At 43.3% G+C, this 13,877-nt stretch overlaps 1 protein-coding gene across 1 annotated transcript in view; it reads right to left on the reverse strand.

Moving 5' to 3' along the window:
- The window catches only part of LOC138585022 (kelch-like protein 29), a 125,625-nt gene that overhangs the window by 4,833 nt on the left and 106,915 nt on the right, over positions 1-13,877 (reverse strand). Inside the window, exon 12 of the mRNA XM_069657237.1 lies at positions 3,983-4,176. Within this exon, the coding sequence (XP_069513338.1) occupies positions 3,983-4,176 (194 nt within the window). The remainder of the gene's footprint in view (positions 1-3,982; positions 4,177-13,877) is intronic.

Consider the following 13,877-nt stretch of genomic DNA (forward strand, 5'->3'; position numbering starts at 1 on the left):
CTCCCTCTGAGGCGTCAGCTTCAGTTTCTGCCCTGAGAAACGAGCTGCTCTGATTGGTCCTCCTCACTTTCTGCCTGACGAGTTCATTTTCTTCTTCTACGTCTTCATCTCATTGATATGCAGCCGCAAGTCTTTCCCAGCACGTGTGTGTGCGTGTGTGTGTGTGTGTGTGTGTGTGTGTGTGTGTGTGTATGTACATGATAGTTGGTCTCAAAAACACAGAACACTCATTTCTCTCTGCACAGCGCCTGAGGCAGAATAATAACAGGACGCTCTCAAAGGAAAAACCTTTCTCTCTTTTCCCCACAGAAACTCTCACCAAATGATTCTGCTTCAACAAACCTGAGATACAGTGAAGAGAGCAGGAGTAGAGTCTGTGTCAGTGTAAAACTTACTTACTGAAGAGAATCTTATTATTCTTTAAGCCTCACAGAGGATTTTGTCTGGATTTGCAGCTCTGAGGTTAAAAACTCAGCCTAAACATCAACTAGTGACCACTTTCTACATAAAACATGAATAATGGAAGGTTTGAACACGTCTGTGGTGATAGAAGAACAGCTGAGCCTGCAGGGCAACACGGGCTGACAGCCTCTCACACTCTGATAAAACAGCTTAGTCATAGAGTCTGTGACCCCTCAGGCAGAGGTCAAGGACAGGTAACAAACACACACACACACACACACACACACACACACACACATACAGCAATGATGCAATCTGTGCCTGCTGTCTAAAGAAACACCTTGTTGTTGCCTCACATCCTTTCATATCTGATTCCTGCAGCAATACAGCAGATATCTGATCATATAAAACCATGAACAAACACACACACACACACACACACACACAAATATATCACAACTCACTGGATTATACCAACCCTGCACACTGTACAGATCCAGATAAGACTGCTCTGTCTGATAAAGTCTCCCAAACAGCAGTCGTCATCACATCGCTGTAAGGAAACGTGCGGTCAGCATCAACAGAAACAAGAGATTCTCCTCTGAAAGATGACCTATTAGGTATCTATGGAAACATCTTCTCCACCACTCTCACTCCCTCTCTTTCCCCTCCTCTTCCTCCTCCTCCATCATGTCTCTCATGCTGTGCCTGTTTGGCCTGTGTGTCATTTGTGCGACTCATTGTTCTGCTGTCGATTTCCCGATAGAGCAGTCTGTGCTCAGAGCGTATGAAGCTCGGGTCCTCAGAGCCGACCAGTCGATGGAGACCCATCAGTCAGCAGGGTGCTGGGTGTAGTGTGTGTGTTTACTGTGATGTGATTGTGAGTCAAAAAAAGAGTTTTTAAAGGGTCATGGATGCTCTCTCTATAAGCTTCTGTCTAAAACTGATGTCTACATTCAATGAGGTCCTACATTAAAACACTTTTCTTTCATCAGTTTTGATTGTTTTACATAAAAGTAGATTTTTCTTTTACACCTTTTCAGAAGTTTAAAGCAGCCAGGGTCTAATTTTTCTAAAATGTGATGTGATCGACGGACATCATTAATTTAGAGACTTTAGAATCAGTTGTTTCATCACTTTAAAAATAATTTGCTCTGTTGGTATCTGGTCATATACAAGTGCATTAGACAAATTGCAGTTTTGGCCTGATGGACTGACACGTTTCCCTCGAGTCATGCAGCGAGCAGGCCAAAAAACAACAATATGCTCAGGCTGAGTGAAGAGTTACAGAAGTTAGGACCACTTGAACTTTTTCTGACATCTGCCATGTTTGTAAAGATGCTGATAAGAAAACTGTCTGGTTGATTTAGAGTTACTATGATTTTGTCTATAAAAAAAGAACATATTCAAAAAACATTAATATCAAAGTAGCTGAAGTCTAGAAAAAAAAGATGCCTGCAGGGTGCAATGCTTTACGCTGAGAAACGAACAAAACATTTAATGAAGAGGCAAATTTTGTTAAGTGTTATAAAAAATGTATCACACTGCCACACTATGTGTAAGACGAAAGGATTTTAGTGAAAACTGTAACTTCAATTAAATTTCAAAATTCCTTTCGCCTCTATTTTGCCGTGATAGTCAGAAATCTCACTGAGAGATATCTTAACACTCGGCATTAAGGATATCTGAGTGAACCGACATTTTAAAGAAGCATTGCGGCCTCATATTTAGTTTCCTGCATGTGAGGAGGCTCATTCACCCATCATGTTTCAGTCCATATCCTGCTCAGCAGACAGATATACTGAAGACAAAGGAAGACACAGATCTGCAGAGGCACCGCACATCTCAATAGACGTGTTGCAGGGACTATTTTTGGCACAAGTAATATTATTTTTCACTCTGCAGGAGACAGGAAGTCCTGATAAGTGTTTGTGAAACCCATTTGCAGTTCATGCGGGAGGTGGTCCATGCAGACACACACACACATACACATAAATGCACACTGTATTTGTGTCAGTCGACAAGAGCTGAGATACTGCAAGAGTCATGAGAAGGGGGAGACAGAGAGAGATGAAGAGGGAGATTAGAGAGGGAGAGCGATGGAGGGAGGCAGAGGGTTGATCGAGAAGCGCTCCCCACCGGCTCACTAAAATCATCTCCAGCCCGATTTCACAGGAAGCACTAAACCCGTCCATTATCTGTTGGCTGGTTGGCTGTCAGACATCTAAACACTGACAGATGATGTCTGTGTGCGTCAGTCCACACACACACACACACACACGCGCGCGCACACACACACACACACACACACACACACACAAAAGTTTAGTAGGAACACACACATGTGGAGTAACCTCCTGGCTCATTACATTATGCATGTGTAGTGTGTGTGTGCGTGTGTGTCACTGGGGGATGTGTAGTTGATATGAGGTAAGGAGATGTTGTGTGTGTGTGTGTGTGTGTCTCTCCTCTCTCCTCTGCCAGCTGCTCTGCCAGCCCTTTAATACCATTCAGCTTCACCAAACACACACGTTACATCATCATAATGTTGCTCACAGTCGTCTTGCTCTGAAAAGGCACTAATAACAGAGAGCGAGTTTCTGGGCGACAGAGCTGAGGGGAGAGCCTCCACGCTGGAGCTTTAATGACACCAGAACATCTTCTTGTCAGGAAACATTTGAATTCAAACACATCTTTGACCCAGTGTTTCTCTCTGATGCCTGCTGCTCTGAGTGCTGCCTGCAGCAGCAGTGTGCCACAATTTGAGATAATCATTTCCTTTTTCTGAAAAGCATTTGGACAGCTCTTTGCCCTGAGACTCCATCATGTGCCAACAAGTTAGATGGGACATTTAACAACACATACAGAATTCCTAATTGTGTGGAAATTGTATTAAAATGAACACATACATTTATGTTGCAGCTTTTGAATATGATATAAAACACTTGTGCATGAATGGGTCTAAAGGGGCTTTGTTGTGTGTAAGTGCAAAGTGAACATGAAGCACCAACAAAAGATTCACCCTCATACAGTCGTCTCCTGTATGACAAGATTTTACCTTGAAATGGCAAACAGGACTTTACGGTTTGAACAGGAGAAGTCAAGCACACGACATGAAGGTGTTCAAGTGGGTAGAGTTGTGAGAGCACTGTTGCTCAGCAACCATCAACAATAATAAAGGCCTTAACACTCCTTATTGCTCTCTAACAAATAGCAGGACATCATTGACCAGAGATTAAAGGACTTTGGCATATAAATGTTCACAGTAATGATGTTGCAATATGAGCCTTTTCAAGTTTCGGTCCATCACTAATAAAAAACACAATTCAGCTGGTGAGCAGGTAATTCTCTTTAAACTGGGGAATGCAAAAACATAATGAGGAAAGAGGAACCACACGTTTGGGAACATCAAACCACAGCCTGGTACACACTGGTTTAAAGAGGAGACAACAGCTCTGTCATGTTACAAAAGGTGAAGGTAACAAAGGCAACACGTCCCTGAGGACGTAACGTCTCTATGTTGTGGTGTGTGTGTGAAACTGTCAGAGGGTTCGGCTGTGGGTGTTGTCACCTGTCTTACCTATCATAGGTGATTCAATGAAGCTCCAGGTGTTGCTCTGAGGTACGTAGGACTGGAGGACCCCCGCCGAGCGCCCGGCCTCGTTCACACCTCCGAACACGTAGACCTTCCCTCCGCACACTGTGGCTGCTGCTGAGTGGACCGGCTTAGGAAGAGGAGAGACCGTCTCCCACTGGTTGGTGATGGTGTCGTACCTGGAGAGGAAAAGGGAGATTTTTTAGATCAGATTTTGAACACTGTTACAGTAATTTCAGCGCTGCATGAACAACAATTAAAAACTAAAGAGACACAAGAGGAGAAGCAGAGAAGCAGAATCTGCTACAAAGTAAAGTCATGACCCCACTTTCATTTAACAAATCCACTATGAGGAGTCTCTGCATCACTTCTGAAACCTCTAATGATTCATAAACTATGTGAACACTTTGCAGTCAGTCATTTACACCCACACACACCAATAATATACAGAAACACTTCATTTAAAGTTCCCACTGCGCTGGAATCACAGTGAAATGCTGCTTTTGGCTGCAGGGCTGACACATATAATTAGCAGAATGCCGACACCACCAGGGAAGAGGGAAAAGACCAACCATTACGTACAATGACAGCAATTAAAGCAATTACACAAAGCAACATATGTTGGGAGCTACAAGCCATTAGTCTCTAGAGTTGGGCTGTGTGTCAGCGCCGAGCTTTGGACCTTTCTCACTGAGCCGTCTTTGGCAGAGACTTCAACACCGAGACTAAAACTCAGCCGACCCAAACAGACACAAACAGACGCTGCAGATGAAAGGGCCTGACACAACGTGAACAAGACACACAAGACACTGGCTGATGGGATTGTGTGCATGTTAGAGGTCTAATATGTGTTTTTGAGTATATTTCTTGACTTTTCATTCATGTTTGGTGTGTGTGTGTGTGTGTGTGTGTGTGTGTGTGTGTGTGCGATATTTGCCCTGTGGCTCCATTAGCGTGGTGTGTCAGCAGTGTAATCCTGTGTCAACGGGCCACTGATCAAAGCAGCCGACAGCCTTCCAGCTGGAGAAGGCCTCATTAAAGAGCCACAAACAGATCCTGGATCTGTGAATAAAACTCACATCTATTCAGACTAAAGCGAGCCGTCCTGATCAAGGTAGTCTCTTTGTTATAGAAGAAAAACACCTTTACATGAAAAACTGAAGCCAACTTGTGTTTATTTTATCAGATGTTCCTGCCAAAGTCAAACAGGTGTTTTTTCTTGTCAGATGCTTTTTCTTCTGCAGCTCTTGTGGCATTTGAAGTTGAATTTGAATGACCGCTGGAAGCGCTGGTTGCATCCACCTTGCTGTGAGAAGGTGGCTACATAAAGTGTGAGAGGAGACGGGTGGATTAGCCTTTGGGAAAACTCTCTCTGGGGGTCTGATCATGTTTGTGCATCAGCTGCTGAGGGGAGGGGTTTAAATCAACAGGCAGTCTGAGAGAGAGGTGACACAGAACTCACTGTTGGAAAGATGGACTAGACACTGAAGAGGGCAGATTAGTCCTGTTTAAACAGACACACACACACTGCTGAGAAAGAAGGACTAACACGTGTCTCCCTCTCTGGCAGTTGTAATTACCTCTCAGACCACATCAGGGAGGTTCATAAATGAAGGATCAGACACTGCTGAGTGAAGCTGATTAAGGGATCGTCACAAGGCCAACAGGACTCCTGCAAACAGCTGCTCATGATGAGAAGAGACAACAACTAGAACACACACAGACTCTTTACTGTTAAAGTGAGCTAGAATATGTAATGTAATCTCTTGGTGTTTTTCTCAGAACCTCTAATTTGGTTTAAATCTGTTGTTTTTATTCCAGAATTACATTTATTTGGGACTAGATAAGCAACAAAGTTAAAGCTGCATTAGTCGATACTTTTAGATAAACACAGGGTCAGATGACGGCATGAAATGTCAAAGGTGTTGCTTTGCAGTCCACATCAGCCTGCAGCTGCTCATGAACCTTGTTTGAAGAGGCATCTGCTTTTAGTGAAAGGCAGAGTGTGCCTTCCTGTGCAGCAGGCAGACAAAGTTAAAGACTAGCTGATGAACATGTGCAGAAGTTTGTGGAGGCCAAAAAGAGTTAAGGTGGATATTGCCTGAACATCTGTCATAAATCCAGGTTACTGCTAATATGCTCCGTGTCAGCTTGACATGAGACTAGATCTCTCCTTTCCTTTCCTCTGAAGCTCTCTGTCAGACACATTGGCATCGTCACTTGTAGGAGTTTATCCATCAACATGTTGTTCTGCATCGATTGGTTTTTAAAAAGTGTTTGTACACAAAGACTGATCACCACATGAAGCTGTGTAATCGTCTGCAGCTCCTGACAGGCTCGCTTCATCACACAGGGACAATCATCTCAGAAATGAGGCTGCAGGGTTACAGCAGAACAAACAATGTAGGATTGTGTTCTTTTATGTAGGAGAGAGACGGAGAGAGAGACGGGTATGAAGGGCAGACAGATTGTGAATGAAAGAAAGAGGACAGACCTTCAGATTTGCCTCTGAATCTGTAATCTGGATAAAGAAAAACAAGTGAATGCTGGCAGCAGCACTGCGGCTGACATGTCAACAAATCACAAGTGTAAGTCGACGTCTGCAGGTGGAAGAGCGACCCACGCAGTGAGACTGTGTTGGTGAAAGAAAACCAGCTGATGTTTCTCTGATCTTTGTTCTTAACGACCCGTCTGCTTACAAACATCATGTTTAATAACAACAGGTGAAATTAGACGGTTACTGTGGAAATGTACAGTCACACCTGCCATGTTTGTTTATGTTGACAGCAGATGGATTTGTCGTCTCCACACCTGCTTTCCTGCTCCAGTTAGTGTTTACAGCAGCAGGACAGTATATATGTGGCATTCACTTACATTAAACTACAGCGCCCATGTTCACTGTAATGAACAAACATATCACCCAGTGTTAAAGTGTGACCAGAGACTATATAAGAAGTGCATGCAGCCTCTTGATTTCTGTATTTCTCTCCATAAACAATCTAATGATGTGGAGGACACCTGAGGCCTCACAGCCATTTCACTAATATGTTTACCTGCAGGGGAGTGTGGATGATGAAGCACACTTTCCTCCATACCTCTCTTTCATACACAATCACACACACAAGCTAAAATAGATGGGCTGCCACCTCTGAGATGCTGACACATATCCATTTCCTCTGAGATACAAACTACAGCATCTATAAAGTGAGAAAGTGAGGAGTTAGAAGGAGGAATGAAAAAACACCTCACACAGATAACATAACCACACAGAATCTGTGCATCTCAATGCTGACAAAAAGATCCATTAAGTAGCATCACGCTGCAGTTACAACAACACTGGAAGAGCGTGCAAACACTGACTGCTGAACAACAGCTACAGTATCCCAAACACTAGCTGTTAAAAGCCAAACAGCTCGTAGTGGAAGATGATGCACATACAGGAAAGATACACTAACAAAAGCTGTTCATTTGAGTTAGTAACTAAGCTTCCACAACAGCAGCTCTGTAACCTTTAAAAACTGAGTGTGTGCACTGGAATGCAGTGGAAGATGTGGTTTAAAGAAACACATTGCATTAATCGCCTGCAGAGAGAAGCCACACATGCCCTAAAGTTACAAATTCACATTAATCCCTGCAACTCCTCAGATATCTGTCACTTACATGGAGCTTATATCTTTGTTTATCTTGCATTTGCTTACTTTTGCCAATGTGCAACCTCAGATGCATGTGGGCACTTCAGCACCACTAAAGTTGTGTTCAATTTGCCTTGTTAATATTTGTGTATTTCCATCTTATAGGAATCACTTCGTTTTGCTGACATGCTTACAGCTTCATCTGAAGCATGTCAGCAACTGAAGAGACATAACAGCTGTCATGTGTCTTTATTAGAACACACCAATAGTTAGTCCACTTTTGCTTCACCTTCAGCTAATCCTTGTGAGACACAGATCCATCCACTGGCTGACAGATTTACCCATAATGCCTGTGAAATAACTCATTCAGGAAGTCTGTTTCCTCAAAGTGTGAGAAACACAATCTGTACATGTATGCACACAAACACACACATTCTGCATGTAGATGAACTGCAGACATGCTGTACTACACTTAATGTGTCAACTTAAAAAGGCCCCTTGAAAGACTATCAGGAGGAGAATTTAAGGAGCCATGATAATAAGAGGATGTGCTTTTTAGTGTGTCTGAGTGTGTGTGTGTGTCGACGCAGATATAATTGGACGGGAATGTCACGTAGGACAGAGGACATGAGTGCTGTCGGTGGTGTAGGTCATACCCCAATTATTCCTCCGTGCTCGTCAAAACTAGACGAGAGATGGAAGACTGAGACCCCATTTCATTACCAAAGTAAGCCCCCTGTTGATAGCAGCCATGTAGGGCAGCTCTGTGGGGTGTAGAGGGTGGGAGGGGGTGTTGAAATTAAAAATGACTCCCAAATTACTTGGGAAATAATGGGTGCAGCCAAAGCTTGAGGTCAGATTGCTTGGTTGTGGGGTTTTTTGTATGTTATTAGAAGCTACAACTGGGTTATTAAATCCAATAAAATGCTGGAAGTCACGACTGCAAACAGCAACACTAAATGAAAATGTCTCATTAGGAACAGTTCATTTAGTTTTCTGCATCTTAACTCAAGTTTGGGCTGCAAGAAAAAAGGATAAGAGTCTACAGCTATGTTAGCAGCTTTTAAAGGCTGTACGACAGCTGTGATTTAAGCTAAATGCTAATGTTAGAATGCTAACAGCTCAAAATGGATATAATAACATGCTGATGTAACACAAATATAATGTAAACCACTTCACATGTAGGATGCATGAATGCACTGAACAAAAACATTCAGCTGAGGCAGACACTGTAATCCTTGAGGTGACGCCTCCAGCATGTCTGGAAATCATGAGAAAATTATTATTGTAAAGACAAACTTGAGCTTTTATTCTTACAGAAAACACTGGCACAGACACACATACATACAGTATGTACATGGGTTCCTATGGGCTCCATTAATGGGCCCATTAAGAAATGATTTCCATCTTTATTATCTGCGCGTATCAAGTGTAGACGTTAGCACCTCCACCTTGGCTGACAAACACACACACGAACACACACAGGACAAATCTATATATACCAACTAACCCTCCCACCTCCAGTGTCGATCCCTCCCTGTATGCTGGCGTCTGGATATTGTGATGGTTTGCCCGGTCTGTGCTTTCTAAAGGTCAGTTGTTGCTTCCTCCTGTGGGTGGACAACAAACTGGCTGCCAACCATCTCGGCTGCATCTGTCACATCCTAACCTGATAATTAGCCAGAAATGTACTGCTGTAACCTGACTGCCTGCATGAAGGACTGGGAGACATACTTATATAAATAGAATAGAAAGTGTGTGTGTTATGTGTGTCTGCCTGTGTGTTTTTGACAGAAACACACACCTTTAGTATCTACCTCCATGTCTCTGAGACCTCAACGCCCCATTAGAAGACGATGAAGAGGAGAAACTGTCTTGCTCGAGCATGTCAGACAGATTCGACATCGCCGGCCTCACAGGCCCCAAATACACCCATCATCTCCTGCCACTCCTCTCCACATAATCAGAGCTGTGAGGAGAAGAAGGTGCAGGAGAGGAGAGATGGTGTTTTAAGAGGAAAACAGGGAGGAGAGGAGGCAGGAAGAGAGAAATATGAGAGAGATGTGATGATCTGCCTGATTTGAACTCTGTTTCAGCCCTGGAGCCTTAAAATCACTGAGAGCTGGAGAAGCTCATCCATGGAGCTGGAAAATGACTCTGCATGTTTATTCAGTAAATGAGAAAAACAGAAAAAATGGTCCTCAGAGTTGAGAACCTTAAAACAGGTTTGCCCATGTTTCAAATAATTGATCACCTAAATTTCTTGGGAATAATATATTTTCGCTCAACAGACTGATTATTAATATTGTCAGCATTAGTGCTTATTAAGTGTTTTCAAAGCTCAACTGCATTATCTCACAACTGTGATGAATCGTTGACAGAAAGTAACGCTGCCCTCAAGTTCACTGTGATGGACTGCAAATAGTTTTCTATTAGTAAACTGAGCGAGTGAAAGGAAACTAATGCACGGGTTAGAGTTAAAATATTTTTAATAGTAGCAGCATGGTTTGTTAGTGATGATGTCAGGTAAACTGAAGTCGTAAATTCTTACATACAAAGGACAAAATAGAGAGGACAGAGAGAGACAAGGAGACAGAGACGATACAAGTGAAAATCCACACGAACACTGTATACAGGCACTATGTGTCTTTTCTGCATTCAGAGAGTAAGATCTAAAGGTGTATGTTTATTATATCTGTCTGGCTGCCTGACAGCTTCTACACCTGCAGACAAAGATGCAGATCCCTGTCAGAGCGTCCTCACACAGCGAACAGGAGACAAACCATTCCTCACCACAACTCAAAGAGCAGCTGGAGCCTCTTCTTTGCATGAGAGCGACGCGGTATCTCTCCCACCCCTGGTGTCCCACAGAAGGGGACCTCTCTCTGAGTGACTGGCTCCCCAGCGTGCAAACCACCCGCAGACATCGAGTACTTAAGGACTTGTCAGTTCATGGAGCAGCCCACAGAAGACTTTGACTGTGTTCAGTGTGAGGCCTGACGAAACCTCAGGCTGGAATCTCCATCTCACTGTACCTTCTTTGGAAATTTGATCAACTCAACCATGACAGAGCAATGCAATGGTCCTTGACAAGCTCTCTGAGGCATTACAATTGGCCTCCAGCTTCAAACTAAGCCACCATTTTTTTTAAAAATGGTTCATTGCGCAAAGTAAGAGATGTGAGGAATGTTGTGTTGAGAAGAGGATAAAGGCATTTTTAAGTCAGAGCAAGGCTGAACACTCAAGAGGAGCTCAACAACCTGTTGGAAGAAAACAGAAATCAGCTCGACACAACTGCGAATACAGATTCCTCAATAAGAACACGTAGCTGGAAAGCGCAGGGAGGCTTATAGAGCAACAACAAATGTGCCAGTTAATGAGCCTGAAAACAACACATAAACAATGCAGCTCTCTCCTCAGCTTTTCACAGACACATATTTTTATGTTCTACAATCCAAAAGGTCGTTTTAGTTTCCAAAGCCATAAAAAAGCCAGAGAACATGATCTTTGCAAATTGCCCCTCTCTCCTCCAGACTTGTCAGCAAACAGCAAACATCCCTGATGAGAAAGTTGCTGTACTCAGCGTCATGTTGCCAACAGTCTTCATGCAATATTAACTTGCAGTAGAGCTCATAGGACGCACAAACCTGGGCACAGTGTGCAATAAATAAAACAAAACCATCTGTGATTGACACATCATCAGACACCCATGAATCATTCAATATCTGCAATCATATTGGTTTGTCAAAGGATCAACATGCACAGGAGCGAGCGGGCCCAGGGTACCTGACTGCAAGTTAAAGCCTCCGAACGCGACCGGTCCCTAAAACTCTGTCAGTCATTAGTGTGAGAGCGGAGACAGGAACGAGCCCGCTTGCTCCTCTGAGTGTTGATTTGGACCTCCTGCTGTTCCCAAAGAAAGGATGCATCCAACCAGCTTTGAGACGGCTCTGATTGAAGACATAATTGTGAATGTGGGTGAATTTCACGGTTAGGGGCGTGAAACCCTCAGTGAGATGGACGGAGAGATGAGGGAGTGAGGGAGGCAGGAAGGTCTGCAGATTAGGAGTCTGGGTGCTGGATGGTGAGGAGCCCTGGCTGAAGCGCAAAGTCTGTGCAGAGAAGCATTAATTTAATATGTACTTATACTCGAGGAACAAGAAGTACAGGTAAGACACAGGTGAGATGCAGGCTGAAAAAGATCAGCTGTGTGTGTAAACAATCTCTGCATCAATCACTCTCTGAGCGGAGCAAATCAACTCTGTCTGTCGCAGTGTTTCATGTCATTCCCCAGCCTTCAGATACAATCCCCACCAGCCATCTGCATATCAAACACGGCAGCCACTCACACTCTCTGACTAATGATTCTGAACATTATTAACTCTTCATGTTACAACTGCTACTGACACCTGTGCAGCTCTTCCTCCTCCTGTGGAGGTTTGAGTAACAGTCCCTTATCTCCTCTGGCCAGGGTTTAGTCCTGCTGCAGACTGGCTGCCTCCCTGCTGGAGTCTCGACTATCTTTAGAGTTTTGGCCCAACAATGCTGAGCTGCAGCAGAGCCAACTGAGTCTCATAGCACAGACACACCTGCCAAATCCGGTGGTTAGCTACAACATAAAGGATCAGCAGTTAATGGGGCTCATTCATCAAAGCAACGAAGAACAAATGTGTTCAGAAATGACCTGAAAGAGATCTTGATCATCTTCAACAGCTCTGAGATTTGTGTAACGATTCCAGCAATGACTCATACACAAACTTCATGGTCTTCTTCAGTTAAAGTCAGAGCAGTTCAGAGTAGCTGAGTTACATAAGAAGGTCAAAAAGATGCTTCAAAGTGTGTAGAAGCAAACCTCAGGCACTTGTGTGTAGGAGCGGGAGCTTTGCCAAGGTTATGAGGGTATTAAGGGTGAAAAAGAACACACCACATTAACTTTGCTTCACAGACTCAAGAGAAGATGTGCTTCATCACTGGTGGCCTACAGGCATCTAAATGTTTAAAGTTGCTACAAGGACACAACATGTTCCTAATATAAGACGTCTCCTCTTCACAACCTGAACTTCAAGGTGAAGAATATTTTCAGAGAATATTGCGAATACAAAACAGGTTTTATCTGCAGGATGATAAATATTTCTAACGTTTACAGCTCCTTTGTTCTTCACTTTTAAAGTTTGTCGACAGAGCTTAAAGTTTAAAGATATTCTTCTCTCCATAAAGATGCATGCAGCTCACACTGACAGCGTTTCCAGCTGATTCATCTACAATTCATCAACACAGTTGCTGCTAAAGGCTTTCATAGCAGGTCAACACGTCTCGTCAGGAGAAAAGGTACTTTCTAAATAACAAATGTTAAATGAAAACCAATGAATAATGCATTTGTAGTCATGACCATAGAAAAAGCTAGAAAATTATTTACAATAATTCCATTTATATGACTATCATGCATAAACTCTCCAGTCTGTGACCTCTCTAAAAGCACATCACCTTCAATGTGTTGATGCATTCAATTCCAAGAATCGTGAGTCTTTACAGCTTCAATTTTCAGACTGTTTTACCTCTCGCTCCACAAAGACAAACTAAAAGCCTGAGTTGCTGAGAAACGAGCCCTTTGACTTCTATGACAATTTGCCCAAACAGCCTGAGAGACCCGTTAGCTTTTAAATGATCAGGCCGCTGAATACGACCCTGACCTTGTGTTACTAATGGTTTGCTTCTGCCTGAGCACCGTGCATTTTCTTCCTCACTATTAGGACATCAACTACTCTGCTCTGTGTGTGGGTTATTTCTCCCTCACTGGTTCAGCCTTTGTAAGTGCAGAACAAGGGCAGTGATACCAAGCAGAGGAGGCCTCTGGCAGTTCTTTGAGAGAGGCAAAGTAGGTTAAAGTTTTACGGTGCTGATAACTGAGTCCAGTTGCTTTGGGCCTCAGAGAAGCTTCATGGTTACATACAGACAAACACATACAAACACATCACACAGTGAAACACTGATTTCTTCAGAGCCCTGATTCCCTCGATGCACCGGCAGCTCTCAAATTAAGCAGCTCAGAGACAGAGGAATCAAATGCGTATCCATTACGGGGCAAATATTCCATCTACCCTTCATAACGACACTGTGTGGCAGCATTATGGGAAATATCTAATTAGCCTGTTTCATTTGTGCATTGCTTTGGAGATCAATTGAGCTGCTAGGTAATGAGTGGCAGCGGCCTGCTCTAATATACCCAGTAATGTTCTTTTGATTGCTTT

This window comes from Semicossyphus pulcher, unplaced genomic scaffold (assembly GCF_022749685.1).
Source record: "Semicossyphus pulcher isolate SPU_LCO1_2020_fin unplaced genomic scaffold, fSemPul1.0.p SCAF_11, whole genome shotgun sequence".
NCBI lineage: Eukaryota > Metazoa > Chordata > Actinopteri > Labriformes > Labridae > Semicossyphus > Semicossyphus pulcher.